The 27074-nt window shown below is 39.1% G+C and overlaps 1 protein-coding gene across 2 annotated transcripts in view; it reads left to right on the top strand.

The window, feature by feature from the left end:
• Positions 1-27074, top strand: part of LOC120805303 (netrin receptor UNC5C-like) — a 357857-nt gene that overhangs the window by 129645 nt on the left and 201138 nt on the right. For both annotated transcript variants that reach the window (XM_040155423.1, XM_040155422.1), the window contains one exon: positions 18747-18845. In XM_040155423.1, the coding sequence (XP_040011357.1) occupies positions 18761-18845 (85 nt within the window). In that variant the 5' untranslated portion in view covers positions 18747-18760. The remainder of the gene's footprint in view (positions 1-18746; positions 18846-27074) is intronic.

Raw genomic sequence — 27074 nt, 5'->3', positions numbered from 1 at the left:
GCAGTTTTTTTTTCTTTTTTTTCTATTATATGGTTTTTAATTTTGTATTTACCTCTTAGTTAAAAGCAGTTAAAAGTGCTTTTAACTGCCTCCAGCCTGTGAGATACTGGAAAGAAACTCAGAGAAAAGAAAGTGGCTATTAATTTCTGACCTTTATAGAAAAACAAAAACAGAGGCAGACTGGCTTTTTCAAAATATTTTTTTTGCGTTCATGTCAAAGCATGGCAAGGACACACAAGTATGTGTATGTAATTTCATCAGAATTTCATATAATTTTATTCTCTCTTTAAGTTATGTTTTGTATTTGTAGTAAAATTTTAGAATGCACTTAGTTTCTGAATGCCCAACCTTTCAGTATGTATACCCTGGGTGAAGAACCTCCGGGGGGACATACAGTAATAATGATTAAAAGTTTTGTCATACTTTATTTGGTTCTCTCTGGGAGGTTTCCAACTTTTCATGCACTCAATGTATATCAATGAAGGTAGGTGTATTAGAACCTCTCAGTGTAACACAGCACAGTGCAACTCCAAAAAATGACCAGAGGCTGTAAATGTAAAAACTCTTTTACTAAAAGGTTGGTCTTCTGCTGTAAAGCCAGCAATAAGCTGTGGCACACCTTTGATTCACACACATTCAGATGATCACGGACGTGCACACACACTTGCAGTTTCAATGAGAAAAAATAACTATCTACACAGGCTATCATCATTGGTGGCTATAATATCTTCAGGCTGGTGCCAGGAATCACTCACTCTGTGGTTAGAGTGGTGGATCAGGTATATATTGCTTCACTCCAATAGTGATTGTGCATCAAAGCCATTTTATAACTAAATTTCCATACCCAATTTCCAGTATACAAAACAACATCTAAATTAGGGGGTCAGACTAACTAAATCTTCTTTTAGACCCAGGATCTTTTTTTGTCAGTGTAGTTTTGGCCATTTTACAACAAAGTGCATTGACAGCACTACCTTTAACTTTCACCTTCATTTTCATGTTACTGTATTGTTTATGTGGTAAGGTTAATTCAGAACTAAAAACATACTGGTATCTGATGCCATAAGACACAGTAATTAAAGTGATGTAATCCCATTATGCATAAATACCTTTTTCTGGAAGCATAAAGTCTTTCCTGGATCATGATGGACACCATTACACTACATTTCATCAATATGTGTTGGTAATTGAGTGACAGTATCCTGGCAAAGGTATATTGATTAGTTATAGTTGTATGTGCAAAGCCTTCACTCACTGTTGAGGAGTTGAGCATTGATATTTTCCAGGTATTGCTTTGGCGAGTCAGGATAGACCTAACCCCTCCTTGTACAAGCTATATAGATACTGTAACTGTATTCTACTTTTGTGTCTGCAAAAGTGACAAGGCTAGAGTCATTTGCGTGTGCTCAGAGCTACAGTTGCAGTGCAGTTTGACAAAGGCTGTATGATGTATAAGGTTTTTTTTTTGATGATGATAAGGGACAGCAGCTAAAATGTAGGCCTTTTGATGCTTGCTCTGGCCCATTTTACATTTTCTCTGTTGATTATTTGGCATTGTCCCCACAAGTCAACTAACCTAGTTGTGCAGGTGCCCATAAAGTCGCTGGCACACTTCCATCTGAGACAGACACAATCCCAGGATGGCCAGTTTAAGCAGCGTACTGACTAGCAAAAAGGTGGAGACTTACCAATCATGCATGAAGTGTCTCTTGTGACATGGCAGAACTCACTGTGCTTTTCTGAACATTAAATTCCGTCTGCATAATTTAAAGTATTGCATATAAAAATGTAACACTGAACCTATTTTACCCATTCCAAGCAACTCACAACAATCACAGAAAAAACATAGACAAAACTATTAAATTAGAGAAAGCCAAGATATTATTCTAAGGCATTATCCAAAAGCAAAAGTTTAGCAGCTATTTTCAAGAGAAATAGTCTGATCACATCTCAAATCCTCAGGGAGAGACCAGATATTCAGACAACAAGGAGCATGAAAACTAATGCAGACTTTGAATTTTCCCTGGGGACAACAAGGAGGCCAGTGCCAGATGACCTGAGAGGTCTGTTTGGCTCATAGCCTCTGAGCTCGCCCCACAAACATATATTTTAGAGCGAATCCATTCATGGCTTTAGGTACAAGCAGAAGAATTGTAAATTCAGTTCTGTTGCATACTGGAAACCAGCGAAGTAATTTGATTGTAGCAGTAATAAGCCCTTTTTTCTTAGTCCGTGTTCTGCATTATTCTGAATAAACTGTAACTGTGCCTAACTTTCTTCTTGGGAGGACTAAGAAAATTATTACAGTAAACTGTTCTGCAAGTTACAGCAGAGTGTATGGTCTTTATCTCTCTCATTACTCGAGGCCTCACTATCCTGCGAAAGTGTAAAAAAGGGACCTGCTGCCCATTTATTTACACACTGTAACCCTGTCTATCCAGTGCTCTCACTAATCATTAGAAGGACTGGAAGGTTTAAGGCACACAAAGCATGCCGCACGCACACTAACTGCAGAAACCGGATGGGGGACTTGGGAGAAGGACAGCCTCTGACCACTTCACAACAACAGGGCCAGCCATTGGATGACCACTTATCAGCAGTGTGATAAGACACTCTAAGAAGAATGCATGGTCATTGTAATTGTTGTAATTGTTCCTCTTATATTTGCTGAAAGAAAGTCAGTACTGAGATAGAATTCAATGGCCATTTATAGCCGGTACTGGTGGATTAGTCTTGGGTGAAACAGCACATGCACACAAATGCAAAAAGCCTATGAGAGGGCTTCACCTCGTTTCCCCTATACAGTACATGGGCAAAAAATCTGGAAATCAGACGTGCATTTAAACACAGAGTAACCTATCCAAAAGTCAGTCTTCACGGTGGTGTTCAACAAATGCTTGGGACTGAAAGTATTCCCTCACTAGGTCAGCAATGGAAAAAAGTACTATATTGAAAGTAGTCAAGTTTTCTTAAAGACTGGCAGAGGCATGAATCTGAGTTATTCTAACGAAGGTCTAAAGACAGTTTTTAAAATTTTGAAATGACTTGTAATCAAAGAGTGTAGATTAATTTTTAAGTGCCGGGCCAATAAAACTACTTGGTTGAGGTTGGACACAGCTGACAGACATGATTACGTGCTAAAAAAATGTCTATGCTGACCTCAAGTTTAACAGGGAACATGAACCTGGAATACTGGTGTAAAAGGCAAACTGTTATTTGACCATCCACTTCCTGACCTCTACAACCTTAAAGGGTATGATACCTGTTTTCTCAATCAGCCTCTTACCATGAACTTGGGCTCATACGTTAACTCAGTTTCCTCTCAAATGGTTAGAATGGTTTAGTTTATTTCACATGAGAGATTTCTGTATTTGTAGTTTTGTCCTTAGGTTTGTCATTTAAAGTGGGAAAAACTCAACCAATCAGAGTTTAGCAACATTTGAATAAAAATGTGATGATTTTTGTGGGGTTGTGTGCTTACTGCATGTTGCCAGGATACTGTCACTCAAATCTGATAAAACCACAGCCACACAGGGCTGATGTGGCAGATGAGCAGAGATTTTGAGTTAAACTTTTAATAAGTAACAAACTTTTGACTAATCTTTGCTCATTTGATTGTTATGTGTAGAGAATTACTTAAGATTTGAAACCAATATTTTAGGAGCATTAAGGTTGCTGCATATTCTATTTCTTGCGCTGATGATAGTAAGCAGAAACATTCAATCACATAGATTAAACCTCCACTGTCCACTTACGTTTCACCGTTACTGTATTTTTTTGGCACTGACATTGTTTGAAAATGACCATTTTATTAATATCACAATAAGCAGTAAAGTTGACCAGGAACCACAATGATTATTGCTAGGCACCATGCTGGGCTAAACTTTTTACACAGTGTACTACTTCATTTGAATCTTTTCTTATTGCATGTGTTTTTTAGCCCAAACACAAAAACCAGATACACTAGTCACTTTTTGCACAAGTTCATACCTGGACAATGGGCTAATAATGATTTCACTGCCCTTTCAATTTTGTTCAGCCTCTACATAACATGTGCTGTCAGGATTCTGCCAAATCCACGACTATAGGAATCTATTGTTCATGCTTAAAAGAGGCCACTTCCATTAATTTGCATTGTTTAGTCAGTGATTGAACATAAATATGTGTCTGACCATTGACCTTTTTGTAACTTTTCAGAGTGACATTTTCAGTATCTGGGTGTGGTTGTGTGTCTGAATGTGATTATGTGATTTGAAGTACTTGCAGTTATTTATGAGCTCTAAGATTGTGTATTTATGTGTACACATGTCCTTGTATTTGTGTGTAATGGGGTGGAACATTAGTGGCATCTGTAACAGGGCTGAAACAAAATCCTAAGCTGGCTTTTGTTTTAGCGGCACATATGGTCATGTTTAATTCTTTTGCCCTGTATTAGAGTGTGAAAGAGCTTATTATGTTGTGTGAAAGGGTTGGTAAAACTATTGTATGTATGTGTGAATTAGTCTTGTAAAGCCAGTTTCATGGTCTTTTCATCAATACATTTCACTTGGGGTGTCTGCAGCAGTGTGGGTGGATGTGAGAGGTTTCCTTGACTGTGTGTTTTTGTAGACTTTTTCTAGTGTGCATGGGTGTGTGTTTGGGGGCCCAAGTGTCTGTGCACGATAGTGTAATGATTTGTGTGAGTAATTTGGGGGTTTCCCGGGCTTGGTTAATCAAAAACAGACAAAAGTTTTGATATAGCGACAGACTTATGCTGACACTCTGGTTTGACTGAACACATATCTCTCTCTCTCTCTCTCTCTCTCGCACAGACACACACACACACACACACACACACACACACACACACACACACACACACACACACACACACACACACACACACACACACACACACACACACACACACACACATTGATTAGAGCAGCATAAACAGGAAGGTTATCAGTCTCAGGGGTGGTACTGGTTTCTCCGGAAGGAGAGACTGATACAGGGAGCTATATAGTTTCCACGCACACACAGTCTGACTTCATTCCTCCTAACTAATATTAGACTGCCTCAATGCATTTTACAAGTAATACAGCCTCCTAATTTCTTTTATAAAGAATTTCCTTTTACAGACTTCATGATGGGTGAACCTAAAACATGAAGCAAAAATAAAATAAGAAGAAGAAAGGCCTAGTTCCTCAGATTACACAGCTTGTCAGAAGAGATGCTGCTTTACCTCATGTGACTTGAGAGGAACAAAAGAGCAAGAAATATCAAAGCCAAGACTCTGCTATAGTGTTATTTCATGTAGAGAATTACTCAGAATGAAGGCCTATGTAATGGGATCAATGTTTTAAACAAAATACTGTAATGTGACCAACCTTTTTCTCCTCCCCTCTCCTTTGCTTTTCAAGTTATAGGGAAATGCTTTTTCTCCAGAGGAGGTCAGGAGGGAAATATTTTATTTTCGTGTTATTTATTTTTCCCTTCCTAGTTTGCATATCTTTAGCCTCCAGCCAAGTGCTGTTAATTAGGTAAACAGGTAATTCCCAGCACGAGCTACATTCTCCGTGCGCCTGTATGCAAGTGTTTGTGTGCACCTGTGTGCAAGTATGAGCACACATGTGTGGATGAATGCAAAGGCCCTACAATAAGCAATCATATAAGCGTGCATGGAGAAATAGAGTTGAAATGCACAATGTGACAGAGAAATCAAGTTATGCATGTGGTCATGCATTATTGAACAGGTGGAGAAATGCTATTCAGACGGACCCAAAACAATTTCTTCGAGTGCCAGTTACTGTACTTTGCTTTCATCTGAAATAGAGAATAAAAAAGAAGACTAAGATGGAAAAGGAGAAATACAAAAAGGGAGATACAGAGAGAGAAAGTGAGAGAACTGTGATATTCCCTCTCTGTGTGTCAGGCTCACTGGTGTGTGACATGTCCGTCTCAGTGGGGACTTCCTCCCTCTCCCTCCCTATCTGTTTTTTTTTTCCTACCCATCACGCTATCCGCTTCTCCATCCTCTGCTATTGCTCTCTTTCTCCTTCCTTCATTGCCTTGTAATTGTTCAACCCTTGTCATATCTTCTTTTTTGTTTCCCTCATAATTAATAATTAATTCTCCGAATTCCCCATTCTCTCCCTCTCTCTCTCTCGCTCTCTCTCTCTCTCTCTCTCTCTCTCCCTCACACACACTCACACTCTCACACTCACTCACACGCACAACCACACACACACTCACTCTCACACACAGACACACACTTACTCACACACACACACCTGTTCCGTTAACCTACGCAAATCTGTTATAATTTATCCATTTATTCACAGTATTTATCCTTCATTTTTGTCCCGACTGGCTTTAAGAGGAGGGGTGTTTATCAGAACAGTTGATGGTCTATCACCAATTATTGTGACACAGTTGGAATATTCGCACCCATCAGTCGGACATAATTTAAGTGAAGCTTTTAAATTTTACAAAAGAGATGCATTTATGTATGCTTAATTCAAGCAGTTATGCAGAACATGGTGCGACACTGTATTATTATTTTGTTGAATAATCTTATATCGACAAAAAACGTTTTCAGGTAATTCAAGCAAAAGAGAGATTTATTTTGGTGAAACTAGAGTTCTGATTACATCGCTCAAATTTGATAAATGAAGGAACACTTGACGGCCTTTAGACTGCCTTGTTTAGTTTTAGTGATGAATATAAGTATTTGGGCTTGAAAAGAGCAGATTTCGACCTAAGCTAAAGTGTGAATTCTAAAAAAAACCAACACTTTATAGGGCAATTTCCACATGACAAAAAAAAAGCGTGTGCAAAGAAAACATAAAATGCCACCACATTTTCCCCTTTTAAGGCTGACATAACTGTAATTTGCTTTAAAACAGTGAATTCTGGCTCTTTAAAACTCCAGGCCTCAGCAGCATTTCTGGACAAAGTGGAAGACACTCCATCGGTTTCATTACATACCTGAAAAAGCAGCAATAGTTTAACCATCACGTGTCACTTAGTAAACCAGGTAAGTTCCAGGAAACTAACTCTTGTGGTGACATACAACCTAACGGACACAAACGTGGGAACACACCTGTGTAAACAGTAATCAGATTCACTAAAAATGTTAATCTGATCAAATCATGTCGGCTTACCTACAGAGCCAAACCCTAAACCAACACAAGTGTCAAACAATCAGCTCGTCAGTCTGGATGTACCTGAACACAAGTAAAACAACAACATGAAAACTACAAGACTCAACAGTTGCCCACAGTATACTGTATGCTACCGTTAGGAGGCCATTTAGCGCACATGTAACCACATTTAACAGAAACACTGGCATGTTACATACCATGTCCAAATACCACCCTAATTTTGATGCAATGTCAGAAGTTAAATCAGTTTAGGAGAAAGAGGAAACAAAAAAGAAACAAGTTTTCAATCATTCTAGAGTTTTTCCACAATGGCAGTCAAACCATTGACCCAAATGCCAAGTTTTGCAATGCTATCATTGAGTGCCGTCAATCACCACTAACTACCTCACCTGACGGTTACATCATAAATCTTGGAGGCAAGTCTTCTGAAGAGTCACTCATTATCTGCCCATACAAACAGCTCCCCTCTCTGTGGTGAAGGGAGACTGATTGTGGAAATGAAAGATGAGTTTCTCAAGGTTAAATACACATTGTGAGACCAGTGCCCATCAAAGAGTGGGAGGTACAGAAGATAGTTACCACAAAGCAGGGAATGAGAAAGAAGTGATTCAATTTCTATTTTTCATGTGTTTCTAGTGTTAATATGGTTGTCTCTCTCCATGTGTGGAAAGTGCTGGCAAGACAAGCAAACAACCCAGCAACATTACTAGATTTTTAAAAAACCTGTTAAATCCTTACTGGTGCGCAGAACCTGGTGAGATGACCTTTTCCAACTGAGTACCATCCACTTCAAAACAATGAGAAGAGCAAGAACAGAACATACAGAACTGTCATTTAAAAAAAATATAATTGTAAAATTTTGTTTTCTTGTAGGTTTCCATTGCTCGTAAAAAGCTGATTGAGAAAACATGTTTTTAGGGCCCTAATTTTTTTGTTAATAATGTAGCATTATACAGCAACATTGTAGTATATATATATTGTATGTAGTGCATGAACCACACTCAAATGCGTTAGGGCTTTGCTGTATATCTTGCGGCTGTGACTCAATGCGGGCACATTCAGTGAGAAAAACTTGCTGGAGAAAGATACGGATGCCTATGAAACAGCCAGCAGCCAAATGCAGTGGTGCTGTAGTGTACAGTATAGACAAATGTGATGGACAAGATCCTCAGAATGGTTAACATACATCTGCTTTTGCTTTGTCAGTTTCCTTCATCGGCCAAAAAAGCTGGTGCTCTCCTTGAGTTGTCTTGATTGTATTAAACTGCCATTTCATCCAGATCACAAATAAACTGTATTTGCCACTTGGACATAATACAACAGTGGACTTCTTTGCCTTAAGTTGAGCCTCTCAAGCAGCAACTTTGTTCAGGCTTTGAACAGATCCTGCATCTTTCAAAAGGATTAGTGGCCCCAAAACTTAACCATAGCCTTCACTTTAACAGATAAGGCAGGCAATATTTCTTTTTTATTGTTAACACCCTATCGGTGACTCACAGTTCCAAATCCATCTGTTCCTATTGACTATAGGTTTTAACAAATGTTACAAGAGTAAATAATGCTTTTTTTGGGGACTCTTTTCAGCCACAGATTTTGAACTCTAGTACCTATTTACAGCAGCAAGATGGTATATGTGGGAACAACTCAAGATAAAATACAATGCCCATGTTCATGGTAATATAGTAACATGTCATCCATTGCAACAAAATGGTTCATTCAAGTGTTCAGGAAATCAGATGAATAAGCTATATATTAGGTTTTTGGTAGAGACAGTACTTGTTAATGATCAGTTCATTGGATTTGGTCTTTTCGTGGGATTGTTTTTTGTCAATAAGAAAATTATAAGACGTTTCCTATTACCATTTATACTTTCATTTAAAGCATTATTGGTGAAACCTGTTACACAAGTTGCTCACAACCAGGAAGAAAGCACTGCATGAGAGGCTCAACTCAGGCAACACAGATCCCGCAGCTCATTCAGAGCTGTATTTCAATGACAAACCGTGGCTTACTTCAATCTATTCAATTAACCCTTGAACACTCTGGAAAATAATTTATTCCCCATTCATATATGGAATGCGTATTTGCATTTAAGACAGAAACCATAAATATGAATGGATAGAATGGGCTATGCCATTCACAGAATTTTTTTTCTTCTTTATTAAACGCAGAAAATGAAGCACTCAAACCACAGGGATTTCTGTTACGTATTTGTTAGAAGTGGAATTATTCCGCATGTCATGCCAGTCCCTGTGTCTCCCTACGAGCCACTGAACATATATGGATTTATTGAAGTGGCTAACATTAGATAATGCTAGGTTACACACAAACAGTATCAATGTACCTTCCTGCTCATTTTCACACTACAGTGGATGTAAAGTAATGCCTCAGAAACACCGTCTGCGTTAAGTGGAGATAACCTGAATATGTAATTAACTGACATAGTGGTTATAGCTTTGAATGGTATCCATAGAAAAAAACATGACTAGGTCTCCCTGAATAATTGCTGGCTGAGAATATGTCACTTATGAACCATCTCATGAGAAATATCTTCTTTTTTTTTTTTTTTTTTGAAAAATAAATGACAGGCCTCTTTAGATGATTGAGGGATCTTTGCCTTTCAAACACAAACAGTAACTTAGTTTAATTGCATTCAGGAAATAACAAAGTCACATAGTCTGCCCCAAAAGAACCATATGCACTTTTCTCATATAATCAAATCCTGTCCCCTAAAACAACTGCTCCGTTCTCCAGGAGTTAAGAAAGTCACAAAATATAATTTCCATCATACTGAATTGAGTGTAATATTTTGTATACCAATATTTACCCTTTGACAACCAATAAGATGATAAAATAATGGAAAAAGAGCAATGAGAGGAAAGGGAAGGAAAGGAGGGAAAACACATTCAATAGTTTTCATGTATAATAGTAATCCAATTTGCCTGCCACTCTGACTGATTGCAATCAGCAAGGGTCCTTCACCTCTGTATTGGGTCTGAGGCAAATGCTGCTGAAATCTAATTGAACAGCATTCTGTTGTGTCTCCATGAGGCGGTCCACTTTACTGTTTATTGCCGAGCTGACTGACTGTGTGCATGTGCATGTGTATGTGTCATCTCTCCCTTTCTGTCCATCCCTCTCGTCCTCTATTCTGTGACTCCGTCTTGCTCCAGTGCCAGACAGTTTTCTTTTTAAGACTACAAAGTCGCCAGTAAACACTGTCCAAACCTTTTTCAGACCACTCTTTCTAATCAACAACAACGGAAAAAAAAGCCTGCCAAACATTTGTAAAATGAAAACAAGTAAACTTGTTCTGACTCTAAAAGTTCTGGGCTGTAATTATAAAGTGGAGTGAGTCGATAGTTGTTACTGAGAAAGATAAACAAAAAAAGTAAAAGATCACTTTGTTATACACACTTTCTGCCCTGTCAGCCAGCTCAGGAAAGTTGTCTGTCAGTAGAAGACCACAATTAAACACTACATGCCCAGTTTTACATATATTAGCTACAGCCTCCTTTACAGTAACACATAATTGGGGTATATACACAAAGATCATGTCTTTAAAATATTTATCATATCAAGACTTGCTTGTGATATAAAATAGAGGAGTTACATCTATTTCTATCTGTAGTTGCAAATAACTGTCACAGTTACAACTAAGTCATTCAATATACCCATCACAACTAAAATGTCAACGATATCCTGAGGGTTTTTTCTCTCTCTAGGGAAATTAACACGGACTCCTATAAATCCAGACATTGTAATTAGACAAAGATTCTACTGACTCCCATAAATCCAGAGGTTATAAGTCTATTTCCTGTGAGGAGAGGGGCACACTTCCTGTCAGAGTGACAGAGGTCAGAAGTCAAGGATGGAGGTCAGCAGTCTGTTTTGCATCAACACCCATCAGCTTTGTCTCTTTCTCTGGATTGACCCTATAATCTGTTTCTGCTGTATTCTGCCTTTCGGTTTTACATCAGTTCCTTCATCTGTCTATTTGATTCTCAGCTTTTTTTCCTCCTCCCCCTCTCTGCTGCTCACTCTTCCCTTTTCACTCCCTCACTCCATCTCTTGTTGCTCCTCTGACAATGACATGCCCTCCCCTCAGTCCCCCAAGGCTAAGACACACCAGAACAGACCTTGCTATATCACCCATTCAGCCTCCCAAATCAAATTACCATGGACAAAACAGAGTAATAAAAAGTAATGGGTTGTTTTACAAGGTACACACTCAAAAGCAGAACAAGTCCGTCAGCACTCTGATCCACAGCATTTTGTTTGTTACTTACTAACTTCTCGCTCTGATTAACTGACTTTACAGTTTTTGGCCACAATACACAGGTAAGGATGGAAAGTAAAAATTACATGCAATTATTGTTTTTAATCATATACAACAACTTTACTGTTACTGTACCACACTTTAAAAATACCAAATTAAGATAATAATATAAAATGAAACAGTTTCAATATTACTTATTATGGATATGGATGAATAATACTTACGTACTGGAATGTAATGGTATAATCCATACTCTATAATCTATAATCTAACAGACACTGGTGTAATGTAACTGCTTGCAGAGGCATTATTTTTATATGGAAATGTATGTATTATAGCAACATCACGGTAATAATGCAAACTATCTCAAGACATAACATACAGGTTTGTGGAATCTGCTGAGTTTAGAACTTGGACTTGATTCAGGACTTGTAGGTTTTAAATTGGGACTAAGCATTGAGGCTTGAGACCTCGCACAATAAAGCCCGGCACAACCTCACCTAAATCCAAGAGGAGAAGAGAGTTAGTCGGTCTAAAGAGGTCAAAACTCCAGTAACTCTTATAGCATAAAACATGGCAGTATTACGTGGCTTGAGACATAATCTCCAGAGATTTCTCTCTTTGTATGAGCATGTACGTGAATGTTGTGAGTGTGTTTGTGTGTGTACTGTATGTGTGTGCTACACATGCAAGAGCAAGGTTATAGTTTTTGAACAAGTATAGTTTGTCAGTTAGTTCAAACGAATAAATAAAGCTTCGGTATACTAATGCTTTTCTGTATTCTTGAAATTCTTAAAAATGCGAGTAGGTGCTGCTCCCTTGTGTATTTAAGGTTTTTTTTTCAAAGTTATTAAATGATAGGATGTGGAATATTTTTCATATTTCTTTTCAGGGTTTGCAAATTCAAACAGTCATCCACATCGTGTACACAGACAAACAAGGACAGCAAGACAAAGCTTTACTGATGAGAATTTTTGCATAATAACAAAAATTCTAATCTATTTGAATCCAAATGAACACTATGAACTGACATATCTGAGACCAAAATGCCTACTGTGTATAATCGGTTTTAATATTTTTTTATCTGACAAATATAATAATTTAATGAAAACCACTGTTTCAGAGGAGTGTAATATGACAGTGGGGGCCTTTTCAGAGAACAGTAGTACTTTCTTAATGCAACTAAATTTGTGATATTGCATATTGCTGTTGTGTGTTTTTATTTTTATTTTTATTATCTTACCGCTCTTTAGTCATCAATGTTTGTGGGTTTGTTTATTTTTTCTCACTTTGTTCTTGCCACCCGTGGTGTACTGACACATGCAGCCATTCTGTTACGCCACTCAGAAACACTCATTTGCACCACAGGGTGATTATTGTGACGTCATCCTCAGTTCAGTGGCCAGTTGGTCACAATATGAAAACAATAGGATGTGAATGACTAAGACATAAAAAGGGCATCAAATTTTCTCGTATATACTTTAAGTGATTTGAAAAGGGGTTGGCTCACTACTGTAAGCACTACCTCTGTGTATAGTTATATAGTAGTTTTCTATCATATCTCCATCCAGTTATACATTCAGTATGAGCGGGGACTTAAATATATTGTCTGCAAGTTGGCTTTTACAGTCAGGCCATTTGCGAGGAGGACTTTGATGTTTGCCATGATATACAGTACCTACATTAAGCAGGTCTATTTCCAAAAATCCAGTTTGGGAAGAGTAGGTCCTTACATGTTAAGCCAAAAGGCAATCTTACAAATTCCTAACCTGCTCTTCACACTTTTTCTGTCTTCTTGCACCTTCATCAGGTGCACAGAAGGTGTCCCATTCCCTGCTTCAGAGGGGGATTACTTAAATAACTGGATCTTGAATGTACCCCTAGAGACCCAGTGTTATGCTCATGTTTATTTACTCCTTAGGTCTGGGCCTTAACTAGAACAAGAGCAGCCTGGAATCTTCTCAGAGAACGCGGTTCCTGAGTCTAGTGGTGAATTCCCAGATAGCGGAAATAATGTCCAAACAAGCGAGGCAGCTGTCGCTCAGGGATGGATTCTCAAAATTAAGGTTTGGGAGCCAGGGATGCTTTGTCCAACTGACTTTCCATACAAAGTCAGAGGAATAACATGAATTTATGCAGGATAATTCTAAATGTTGCTAACTCAGACAACGAATTGGAAATGTATCAGTTCGAGTGAACAATTTCTGCCAATCCTGAGCTGCTTGATTCTCTCTAATGAATGTACAAAGACAAGAAGGCAGACAATAACAGAAACAACTGCAGTTCCGGGTCAGAACAGCACACACATACAAAAACACACTCTCCACAAACACTGCACATGCTCTTAGCTTTACTTTTATTTGTACTGTTGTTGCATGAAACACCTCAAAAAGGCTCTACTGTTTTTTTCAGATTCTTTTCAACAAATGCCAAAGCAAAATTCCTAACTGTGGCAGATGTGTGTGCTGTCATTTCAGCGCACCGGCAGAAAAATAAAAAATAGCCCGCTGAGTGTAGCCCAGGTGTGAGTGTGTCCCTCAAGCTCTGACTGAAACTGTGAGTTTTTAGGCTGTTGAGACGTTGTGTGTGCGCGCACACACAAACACACACACAAACACACACACACCCACACACACAGTCAGACAGGCTGAGTCACTGGCCTGTTCCTGTGGAGTGCTGATAACAACACTTGCTCTAGGGCCTCCGGAGCAGGGAGCAAGTGTGTGTGTGTGTGTTTTGTGTTGTCCTTCATGTGTGCAAAAGCAGTAGAAGATGAGCAAAAGACAAATTATAGACATACTTTTAAAAGTATGTGTGTGCGCCTATGTGAGGAAGAATTGTACACATTCATTAGCCTGAGTGTCTTTTGTATGTGTGTGTGTGTGTGTGTGTGTGTGTGTGTGTGTGTGTGTGTGTGTGTGTGTGTGTGTGTGTGTGTGTGTGTGTGTGTGTGTGTGTGTGTGTGTGTGTGTGTGTTCTTTCCAACATAAAACAGGAACAGCAGAAATCTTAAAGTTGCTTTTGTCACACAGGAGCAGAGACGTGTGTGGCGAAAGACAGAGAAAGATGGAGGTAGAAAAAGAGGTGGGGCAGGAAGAAAAAATGAGTGATGCAGAGAGACTGGAGGGAGAAAGCTCCAGTGATCTATCCCACCTAGCACTACCCGCCATTTCAGCAGTTCCTTCACAAATGAACTCTGTTTGCTCAGAAGTCACTTAAGCCTAAATGGCAACAAGAAACCCCACAAGCCTGATAATATTATGAAACAGAAGGCCTCAAAGGGTTCAAAGCCGTGGAAAGCTGTGAAACTGACAATTCTTCTACCCCTCAACCCTCTATCTCTGTTGAACCTACCATCCTACATTATTTATGCATTTTCTGTACCTAGATATCCTCTCCATGGTTGCAGTGGGTAGGAGTAAACCTTGTACAGGTTATCAATGACAGTCATACCTTTGTTTAGATCAACACATGCAGCCCCTGGCCAGTGCATGCAATTTTAAGAAAATAACCCTACTAGGCTGGCTAACTCTGAAAACATGTTGAAAACAACAACGCAACAGAATTCTGGTTCACATTCAACCTATGTCAAAAGTGGAACTGACACTGTGGTTAGTTTACTGATCCTCAGCTGGTTAAACTTTGCTTCTGTCTTGTCTTGCTCTCCAGTCACAATTAGTTGATCTAATGAAGTTCTAATTCAGTTTCTGTTGTCAGATAACTAAACAAACATGATGCACCGAGGTGTGCATCAAGGCATGATTTTATGATTGCAAATCTATCTGAAAAATAGCCTTAAATACACCTGTGCTGTGGAAACCACGGTATTGATATACAAAATGTGTGCTCATAGAGATGGTTAGTGGCAACACAAAGTTGTCTTTTAATTTTACTGCTCTAGAGCCCCTGACTGTGTCTGAGCAGGCTTATGTCATCATTTTCAAAAAGCTCAGTATTTGGGTATGGAAAATGCCAGCTTAGTAGAGACAGGAGGCCAAAACTAAGATAAACTTATACATTTACAGATTTAGCCAACTTAAAGTGTGGACAATCTAAAAAGATTTGGGACTACGAACAAAAAATTCAGGCCTTGAACCTCAAGAAACCCTGACAATGTTGCAGCTATCCTGTAAAGACCACAGAGTACTTTGAAAGATTGATGAGTAATCAAGCTCTGGTTCTACTCAACCCAGTCATGATGTCAATGTAAGTTAAACAATTCAGTAAAGGTTTAGACATGACAGTTTTAATAATCGTATGTTGCCTGGAGTACATGTAAATGCACTGAGTGTCACGACATGTAGACAGAGAAAAAGAGGATGTTTTGGGGAGACACGTTGAGGTGAAAATAGAGAAAACTGGAGAAAATGAGGCGGTGACAGACAACAAAGACCAGCAGAGGAGAGGAGATGAGTGGAGTCCCCCTGGGAAAAGTATCATCTCCCACTTCAGACAACCCAACATGATCCCCTCCAAAGCAGCCAGGTGCAAACCCACGGTCTCTCTCCCTCTTTACCAGTGGAGGTGAGCACAATCATTCAGCCAAAGCCCCATAGGAGTACCTCTCATCCCACAAAAACACTCACCTCTATGGCTGGTTCATGATTCCTGTGTGGGAGGTGATGACGAAGGTGTTCATTCTCAGGATGGCCATATACCTGAAAACTACTTTACTTCTGAGCACTTTATGAAAAGAAGAGTAACCCCACAAGATCAGACTGGTAGTTCTAGTTTCTGTTTCATGGTATGTGTTAGAGAGAATGCAAAGTTAAATGAATGAATAACATGCTTTCGATGCAGTTTATGGAATGTGACTGTGTGTATTAGAGTTAAACTAGACCAGAAAGCAGAACAAGTGCAGTGAAAACAGATCTTTCCTTGGACAAAAGGTGGGATTCGAATCTGCAATTAAATAGCAGTTTGAACAGGCAAAAAAAACCTCAAAAGGCTACGGCCAGATTCAGACCAACAATAGCACTGCAACCAAAAACAACAGCAGGGTGGTCCAGAAAAAATGTTGATCCTGGCTTACCTTTTGCCGCAGTGCAGGTCAGCATCATCCAGCAATGCATTGTGTTTGCCAGTCAAATATATGCAAGCCCCCCCAACCAAAAAGACTACTTTGTCGATTGCACCGAGGTGTATTCATTTAACTTTTTCAACAGAGATGGAGACAGAGATCAAATTGTTGCTCTCCTGATTACTTCGGTGTCTTGGCACCTGATAAGCCTTCAAGCTGGCATTCTCAGTGTGTCTTTTATCTTGTCATTGGAACCTGTAGCAGCATGCCAACCCCAGTGCAGGCCCTTGCATTTTTTAAACACGGTTGGCATGTGGCTGGAAGGGGTCACAAGATAAGCAAATGGTCATCAGAACGATCTGTGGACACCAGCAGACAGTAAAGTGGTTGTGAGAAATGGCAACACTAATTTTCAACTGAATCATCTTTTTTTTTTTTTTTTTTTGTACAGTATATATGCTTAATGTTTTTTGGAAGAAAGGAAGGAGGAATTTCTGTACACATTAACTAGAATATGCAAATATAAGAACTACTATCACCGTTATCTTTATAGGATTTGTCTTGTTTTACTTGATGTGTGTCTGCTCATGGAGTTGCATCGATCTTTCACCTTTACCCAGGTGCCCATCTGTAACCTCCAATATGGAAAGTTGCCAAAGTTGCTAGAAAACATCTTGGGTAGCATTTGAGAGCACCGTTGCCTGAGGAGCCATTGCACGGAATACATAAAAAAAACTTATTGTCCTGGAAACTTTTTCGCAGTTTATTTCAATCTGTTCCCATTTCAATTTCTTTTCCCAGGAAAGATATACCGTCACATTACCCAAAAAACTTGTCAGTTGCATCACAGCTTTAGTGCTCCGAGGCAGTACCGCCCGAGGGGTTATTGCCAATGTGTTGCATTAATTACAAAGCAAGTTCTTGGTGTCCATGCAAATTCTGCTGTGTACTTTGTGCTGTTTCCCGTTTGCAGCTTTTGTTAGTAAGTATGTCAAATTGCCATGTTGCCTGGGAAAAAAAAAAAAAAAAAAGCCTTTATGATGAAAATACATGTGATATAGGTGGAAATAATCTTGGAAATAATAAATGGAGGTTGAAAAATGGTGATTGAAGATGATTTTCGGTCAGTCACATTGCTTCAAATGATGATTTTTTACTTGTGTTACTTTATTTGCTGGTTCTCTTGTTGTGTAATCCATTCTGCAATAACCACCATTATTCTCAGTTTTGGCAGAGAACCCCACCTTTCTACCACCTCCCTGACATTAGACTTAATTAACTTCACCATCATCAGTCTTAGTTTTTTCCTTCCCTTTTCTCCGGTCCACTAAATTTCACCCTCCTCCACCTCATCTCCTTCACTCTTGTGTTTTCCTTTTCTCTTTCTCTCTCTGAAGACACATTTTTAAAGTATTTGGTTTATAATAAATATATTCATCAGAGTAGAATAGAGGCTACAGCTGTGGCTTAAATCGCTGCATGATTTATGAACTTCAGACTTCACAGCCACCATCATGGCTAAGAGCTCATTCTTTTTCAGCCTTTTCATACACTTTCTGAAAGATTTTATAGAAAGTGTGCAGATAGCTAATTAACTAGTTTTTCTAGTTTTTACAGGCACAGGGTTGTTACAGTATGTACACTTGATTGAAAATTGACTGTGTGAGCTGCACAGTAGGTTGTGTCTAATTTATTGGATACTGTCATATCTTAGGAACACTAAAAACATCAGAATAAGATATGAAACATTCACATCAGGACGTGATAACAAAGGCACGGTGACTTTTACTGTAGATTACATACACCGATCGGCGACAACATTAAAATCCGTAACTGGTTTTGATGTTGTGGCTGATCGGTGTATGTTAAATCTGCTTTTTTTTGTTTTTGTTTTTCTTTTTAAACATTTGTTCATGTTTGCTAGATAATCAAGGCTTGTTGTTTTTCATATGGTTGTGAATAATGCATAACTAATGTGTTTTTATCATAAAATGATACACGGTTTAACATCAAAGGGAGGCATCAGAGTCTGACGAGATGCCATTTTTCATATGTAAAATGCTATTTTTCATGTAAAATACAATGAATCGGCATAACGAATATACCAAGCTTATTTCTCAATGTGATAGTAGAAATTAGCAATGTAATGCTCCTCCTCCACATGATACAGTGCAACAAGCTTATGTTAAAAGCTTATGTCAGATACTTCAGCATAGTTTCCATCTATACATGTGATTGAAAACAGCCCTCTTCATAAATAGTATAATAAGATATTATTCTTTTTACTCTCGTTCTTCAACAGAGAGGCCAACTCAGATGGTGAATCACAGATCAGCGCCCCTGAAGATGGTAGAGATTCAGGACATTTCAGCCCAGTGGATGCAAGGTTTTCTGGCTGAAGGTCAGGCTCTCTTTTTACTCTGTCCTAAAGATGTATCATGCAGTTCAGATTCAAATGCTCGTCAGTGAACATGTTGTGCTTTAGAATATATCAACAATTTGCTTTCCAAGGGAAGGCGCATAAGTAACCTAGTTTCCTAAGAAACAACCCATAAGGTGAATTCATGCTTCTCCTTAATTTAGCATGAATCAGCAGTGCAGCTACCCAGCCTTCATGAGTTCTGAATTCCAAAGCAGTGCTGCTTTTCCACCTTGTTAAAAAGGTTCTCCAATGCACAGCGTTTCAACACTCTCCGCTCCCTTCAGGCTGAGTCGGAGTGAGAGAGAGAGAGAGAGAGGGGCAGGCAAACATCCAAATGTGTTCCTCCGTCAGAGGTAATGAAAGAAGCCCCGTATTTTTTGATCACACAAGGGCATCAAGCCTGCGTTAGTTTTCTGAAATATCTCAGATGCTCAAAGCCTTATCTGTTTGTACACACACAAACACAAATACAAACACACACATGCACACATTCTTTCGGGGATGTCATTTCGGCTCACAAATGTGCATGTAAATACATCTAGTACGTAAGCACACACTGAGAGGCAGAGGCACTTTCAGTGTTGTCAAAAGTAGAAACATCTCACATTGCAGAGATAAGTAGGTGAAGCAAGGTTGATTTCTATCACTTTTCCAAATGATATTGACACCAACAAAAAGCCGCCTGTCTTGCCTTTTCCTTTTATCCCCCTACACCACCTTCATTCCTTTCATTTACTTATCTTTCAGGTTAAGAATCTTCCAATGGAATATTTCATCTTTCTATTTGTGCGCCCCATTTTCTTCTAATTTTGAAGTAAACTCTCCTGCATAACTCTGATACTCAATGACATTTTGTGTAAATAACAAAAACATATTTTGAGAGATAACATGGAGTATTTGCAATATGCAACATTTTTGTTTTCATATTAGATATGCCTTTTTGTTTTCCTTTGTGGTTGTTGTCAAAAGGCTGTATAAACTACCAGCGAGATTTGTCCTGTCTTCTTCCCTGTTGATTCTTTTTGGATAGATCTATTTTCCTTCTCTGAATCCCTTTACTACCAACAGGGTGCCCTCCAAAAAAAAAACTGAGGAAAAAGCAGCGTATTTGGGGTTGGAGATTGGTGGGGGCGGTGTTTGGACCCAACAACTATTGCACACTGGAGAAAAAATGTGAGGAGAGAGATAGGAGTTAGCGAGAGGGGGAGCAAGAGCCTGTTTTCAGGGTCACTTAATAAAAAACTAAGTTGTTTCATGAATGTGAAATCTGGACGCTCAAATGGGATGAGATTCAGTGCATGAGGGCACAAGACAGCAACAGTGAGTTAACTGTTCTTACACTATGAAGTGTCCTGGTTGGCCTGAAAGCTGTGACATATGCAGTTAATCACATATTGAAGTGCCGTGGGAATTCTACTTCTTGGAACCACCCCTGGTTGTCTGGCAAGAAATAGTTGGGCCCATAACCCTCTGTAAAATCACAAATTTTAGTTTTCACACAGTTTGTTTTGTATCAATTAAACAACCGAGATATACTGTATTAATTAGTGAGCTTTAGAGGTGCTGGTAAGTATTTTGGTGTTACTTTTGGACAGAACCAGGCTAGCTGTGTCCCCGTTTCAAGTTTTGATGCTAAAATAAGCCGACTGGCTGCTGGCTGTAGTTTTATACAGACAGATATTAGAGTGGTATCAACCTTCTCATCTGACCTGAATAGGTGTGTTTCCCAAAATGTCAAACTATTCCTTTAAGAATTAGCTGCTATGTCTAACTTAAGGAGCAGTTAGTTAAAGTACAAGGACTTTCAACACCCAAATTAACTTCCTGTAATAACATACTTGTTTAGAGGTGGATTATTCACTTTGAGGTAACGATGAAAATCATAATTTGTAATCCTCATCATACCTCACTATGATGAAGTCAAAACTCCCCTTTTCTTTTCTGCTCAGACATGAACTAAAGGAGAAAGATGCTGAAAAATGAACCCATTAACTCAACAGCACATTACCCACACTATGCTGTCTTGTAAAAGAGTGAGAGAAGAAGAAGGTGGAGGGATGGTGGGAAGTATTTACAGGGAAGAAGCCGAAAGGCAATACTGTAAATCCGGAGGAAAAAAAAACTGTGTAGTGAAGGAGGTTGGGGGAGCAGAAAGAGAGAGATGGATGAGAAAGGGCAGAGGAGAGAGTGCCAGAGAGGACAAGAGGGAAAGGTTGATGTGGATGTATTATGGCTGATGCTCAAGTTTTATTGGAAGGCTACAGATCAGTGGACTGGTTGTAAGAGGTTTGGGATTTGATCCCCTGTCGAGCCATTTTAGAGTCTTAAAAACTGGGACTCTGTTTGCCACACTTTGTTAAAGGAGGTGTTAAAGGAGAGTTAAGCCTCTATGAGACAGTCGTGTCCTGTACAGAGGGCTACAGTGGCACCTAAGCTGTGTCACGCCATAGAAACAGGAAATAAGCTCCTGGGTCATGAAGCGACATAGCTTGAATAAGGCATTCCTTTTTTGGAAAACATTACGCAGGAACTCATGATGAATGGTTTCCTTTAAATGGCCATGAAATCAGGATGACGGAGGAAGGAGGGAGTTGAGTAGGAGGTGGCAAGGGGGAAATAGGGATGGAGATGTGTGGGCGGAAGTAAGGACAGATAGAAGGAGAAGAGCGTGGCAAAGGAGGGAGAGAAGGAGTTGGTGGTGGCAGGATAGATAAAAGACAGGAGAGAAAACACAGGAGGAAGACATGGAGGGGAGAGGAGGAAAGAGAGACGACAGGGAGAGTGCAGCTGGTGGAGAGAAAAACCATCTGCAAGAGAGAGGAGAATACAGAGCTGTCGCCTTGCTCCAGGCACCACATTTCTGTCAGCAATGGCATCTTTATCTGCTAAATGCACTTTTGATGCCTCACCACATATGTTGCTGTAAATTACTTTTAAGACCAATATTAGATGATGAGGAGAAACGGAAAGAGATGGAGGTCAGAGTGCTGCGGGTCTTTTTTAATGGAGAAGAGCGAAGGGAAGATTTCTGGCACCAGTTTTCCTTGGATGTGTTACTCACTCCAGATCACTGTTTTCTCCAGCTTCTTTCCTCTTTTTCCTCTTTGTTGACATCCTTCCCTTTCCTCATCTACCTCTTCATTCCCTTTCCCCATCATCCTCCTCTCCTTCCTCCCCTCTTGTCTTTTTTGTCTTCATTTAAATACCTTTATTTCACTTGTGTTCCCTCGCCCCCCCTCCTTCCACACATCTCATGTATCCCTCCTCCCCTTGCCCTACATGCGTGTAGACATTCTTTACTGACTTTATCTCAGTTTAGGGTGTTATGTATATTTTTTGGAATACATTTTTAAAAAAAAAACAGAGAAGGGGGGCTGTAGCCATGTAAGGAACAAGAGTGCAGAAGAAAGCGTTGTGTATGTGGTTTGATTTTTATTGTATTTTCCTGATTTCCTCCCCCCCCATTTCCCATGTACACTACCTACATAGACAAGTCCTTAATTGAGCATGTTGGATATAGTAAGTTGTTTAAAGTGAATTATATCAATGTCTTTACCTGTCTTCCAGTATCATTCACACTACAAAGGAGGTTCTTTTTCTGGATAATCTGTGAATTTTTTTGGAATTCTCACCACCTCTGCTACTTAACAATACAAGTCATCACAGTAGCTGAAGGCCATTGCGTTTATACTTGAAATGTGTTTCTTTTCATTTTGGTTATATCTGGAGCTAACTAACTAACTAATTAATTGGATGTTCTCACCCTTCAACAGTTTTTTTTTTTTTCCATTTCAGTGTTTTATTTCAAAATTTATGAAATAATTTAGGTTTTTAAAAAGGCAAACCAATTAAGCAAAAATAGTTAAAAGCTCTGTCATCACTAGATACACGCCTGGCATTCTGTTTGGCAACTAACAGTCTCGTCATTTGAATCTCATTTCCTTGATCGTGAGATACAGAAGTATTGAATGCTTGTTTTGGAGCATGTGCGAACAAGTTAATGGAGCACTTTTTAGCCCCTCTAGCAAGCGTGGGGCTGTTAATATTGCAGAGTTTATAGGTACCGTAATAATTGCAACTAGCAGCTTGTTTCCTTCTGCAGACTGAGCGCTGCAATCTGCGAACACAGCAATCAGACCATGGTCCAGAGCTTCTTCAAAATGTATAAGTAAAAAAAGGAATCAACACTAGAAGTAAGTGTGATTGTATTTAATGCTCCACTGCTTTTACTATGGGTGTTAGGCCAATCTGGAACATTTCCTGTATTTATGGAAGCAAAGACATTATACTATTATTGTACTGTGGCAACGCAATTTAACAGCATGCTAAAACTCATCCAACAAATTACGTGAAGTCACGACTCATCACAGCCTTCACTTTAATAGGTACCAAACAGTTCAGTGTGAAACTGAAAAGAAACACAATAATGATCCCAATGTACAAATGAGGGATACTGCACATATTGTATAGATAGTATTGTACTATGGCTTTCCTTAATTAAATATTTTTAATTAAGTATTTATCTTAATTCCTAAGGGAATGCAGCTCAGGATCAGCAAAGGAAATGTCTTATTTCCACGTGCAGTTCATATGTCATTATTACTTTGCAAATGATCAAAACAGCCACAAAATGGACAAGTGAGCAAAATACTCTCCACCAGACATCAGTTATGTGTCATGTCTAAATTTAATCCCCAATCTTTTCTAGATAGGGGAGGAAGAATATCTCTGGTAGACCTTATGTAACTGTTGCACAATCCTTTCATCATATTGACTCGCACTTGGCGAACCTGCCCATCAGAAGTATTTAATGCCTCTGTGATGAGTGCCACAGGCCACTCTTTTCCCTGCTGCTTGTATGTTTCCACAAAGAAAACGATCTCCTTGGTGGGAGTCACATAGTATTCTTCCACTTGAGACAGAAATCAAGTGCAGGGAGGTGGTCACATCTTCAAACGTACCGTTGTCGGGGTTCGTTTGAGCCACAGAGCTTCCTATGTACAGCAGGTTTGTGCAGGTGAAATCCTGCTACACACACAGTTCTTTATGATGACAGGCACCTCTGGTGCTCGAGACCGTTGTGAAATTGATGAAACACCAAGTTAATGATGTGGTAATGTCCGTGTAACATGATGGGATTTAATTCATCGCTGTCTAGCTGAGTGTCTGTCAGAAAACAGACCACCCTATGAATGAATACCAAGAGCCACTGGGCTGCTGTTTTATTTTCTTGACTTCTGAAAGATGTTGCTTCCTGCAGACTCCGCCCTTTTTGTTTCCACTGCATGGACTTACACCTATGAAAGCAAAAATGAAGGGAATGAAAAAGTGCGGGAAAAATTAGCTTAATTTAGCTTCAGCAAAAATGTATAGCTCTTGTCCCAAAGCACAGAAGCAGGTCAACTCTCAGAATCACTTCATTTATATGCAACTAAGTGCAATTAAACCACTAAAAATCAGTGGCGAGTTTTAAGATAGCTTTAAGATAGTTAGTTTGCTCTCCACAGAGTGTGTCCTTGTTTGGGTGATGAGATCCCTCAGTTTGGAATCCCCTACACGGTGTGTGGCTCCCTGCTCCTAGACTCCTCTAGCCAGTGGCATGTTTTAACACCGATCATGTTAGGGTTGCCCCTCGATGAAAACGTGGCTCTGACCACACAATGTCAGGTAGGCCACTGCAGGCAGGGTTTCCTCTGTTGCTGCCTCCAACTGAGGCTAAAATAGGAGAAAAAGAGAGAGAGAAACACAAGCACGGTACTTGATTTCAGTCACTGCAGTACAGCTTGATTTGCTCTTGCCTTTTGCCCTTTGGGCTCGTGCATCACAGCGTTGGCCAGCCCATTTTCACTTTTTTCTGCCTCCTGTGCCAGCTCTGGTTTTCTGCTCCTTTTTCAAAGTATCCTTCATCCATTCAATCTGGATGAAACCAACCCTGTCTCCTGGAAATGACATACATATACAACTAATCTGCTTTCCCAAATAAGTCGTGGTGGCAACATAATCGCTGGCTGAATAACGTTCAGAGGCAACTTTTTATTTTTAATGAATGAAGTGCTATATTTATTAACAGCAGCTAGTCACCGGGATGTAGTCTGATTGGATCGTGGGCGTACATCTGTCACACCAGAGACCCGGGTTTGCTTCCATAGTCTTGTCTATGTTTCGGTTTTGGCAACAAATACACTTCGGTTGAAGTTTGGGAAAAATCATGGTTAAGTGTAAATAAACATGCTATGTCTGAAAACAGTGATGACTTTTTCTGTATTAAAACAGACCACAATTTTTCCCTAACCTGACCAAGTGCTGTTAGTGCCTAAATGTAACCATAAAAAGGTTTAATAATGCTTCACTACTAATGGCCATTGTACTACAAAATCTGATATTTTAGCAGGAACAAAAAAAAACTTTGTTTGTGAACTTCCAATTAATTGGTTCAGTATCAACATATTTGAGGCTTGCCAAATATGTAAATTAACAGCACATCCTCATTTTCTTAACAGAAAACGTAATCCTTTCACAATCACACTTCCTACGAGGCATATTTGCTGTTTTAAATTAGTTGTATTACTTTGTAGGAGACAGGGTTGATGAAACAGGCTAACTGGGACTCTTTCCACAGGTGTGAGTCAATCAGTGAAAAGGTTTTGAGTGAGGGGTTGTGCGTGTGGGGCACTATGGAAAGAGAAAACACACACACACACAGAAAGGTTTCCCAATCCAGTAAATCAAAGTCAAGTCAAACTGAACCCAAAGCAAAAAACTGAACAATACAGCAAAATATTCTCTACACGTGATGATGTCTGACATAGAGAAAGTATACTGCGTATAAACACAGTATACTGTTAAACATGGTGATGCAGGTTGTTGATTTAGATTAAAGTAAATTACATTATCAAGATCAACTGATTGATTAACTTGGCTTTGCTGTCCCTAAACCAAAAGGAGCATTGTGACGTCTTGTCCATCTAACCAAAGTTTTATTCTTCAACTGTGCAAACTCCTTATGAAGAAGCTTGACTGCCATCCTGAAGGAGTTGATTAAAAAGAAAAAGCTAAAAAGGCTAGAAAAAGCTTTTTAAAGGTAATGACTGCATAGTAAGATCAACAGTGTTTATATAAAAATGTTACATCAGAGTAATCCCTTTTTTAATGTTCCCAAATACAGAACAGAATAACACCAACTGCTGCAAATAGGATTCAGCAACTTGTTCAGGAAAACTTAAGCTGTTTCCCACACAAAGCAGTGACACTAAAAAAACATTTTGCTGTGGGGATTCAGAAAAGAATTTTATTGTTCTAAAACTATTAACTCTGTTTGGCTTTTGTTGCAATTGAATAAGCTCAGAATGCATTTGTTTGATTTTGACAAAGGTATCTCCTCTATTGCAGTAAGGTGCAATAGTACTTGGTGCAGTACTTACAACAGTCCAATGACAGACTCATTTAGTTTTTTTAATGAAATCACCTCCTTGATTAACACAAAGTTGTAGCCTACCGTAAGCATAGTATGTGTGAGCAGATTGGCATCTCATCCTACTCGTATTTTCTTAAATTTTACTATATTGCAAAGATATTTTAAGGTGCAGAATGTGCTGCTCCCCAGAATTATGGATACAAATAATTATTGTATTTGAATACAAATAACTATACCACAAGTTATCCTTTTACGGATGTATGGAGGTACAGCATGAGGGAGAAAATACAAAACACATTGTGAAAATCAAATACAGAAACACAAAATCCAGTTTGATTAAATTTAGCTGCTTCTTTTTATTAAATTCATTAAAAACGTCTTTTCTATTGTCCTTTGTAAAGTGTCATGTCTGACTTAGTGTGCCTTTTCATCTGGGATTTATGCGTCAACTCTGATGAAATAAGGAAAATGATTTTGGATTACCCATCAAGTCATAAGACCGAATGAACTTTCCTGTGATTTTTGACACAAAACCAATTTGGATTAGTATTCTTCTTCCTAAATACTTGCATGTGCATATGGCATATGGTTTTTCAAAGCTATGTAAGAGAGGAGAAACAACCGAGCCGCAACCCTTCCTTTCCTCCAACCATTCCTAGAAGGCCACCTTTGATTATCATTCATTGTTTCTCTCTTTTCCCCGTGTCGCAGATATCAGAAAAATGCTTAACTATCCAGGGGGAAAATACTTCTTGAAGCACCAAAGGAGTAGGACCTTGCCATGTAGTCTTCTT

Source organism: Xiphias gladius, chromosome 19, assembly GCF_016859285.1.
Source record: "Xiphias gladius isolate SHS-SW01 ecotype Sanya breed wild chromosome 19, ASM1685928v1, whole genome shotgun sequence".
In the NCBI taxonomy this organism is placed as follows: Eukaryota; Metazoa; Chordata; class Actinopteri; order Istiophoriformes; family Xiphiidae; genus Xiphias; species Xiphias gladius.
The sequence above is the reverse complement of the archived record's forward strand: the minus strand, read 5'-3'. Positions and strand labels throughout refer to the sequence as shown.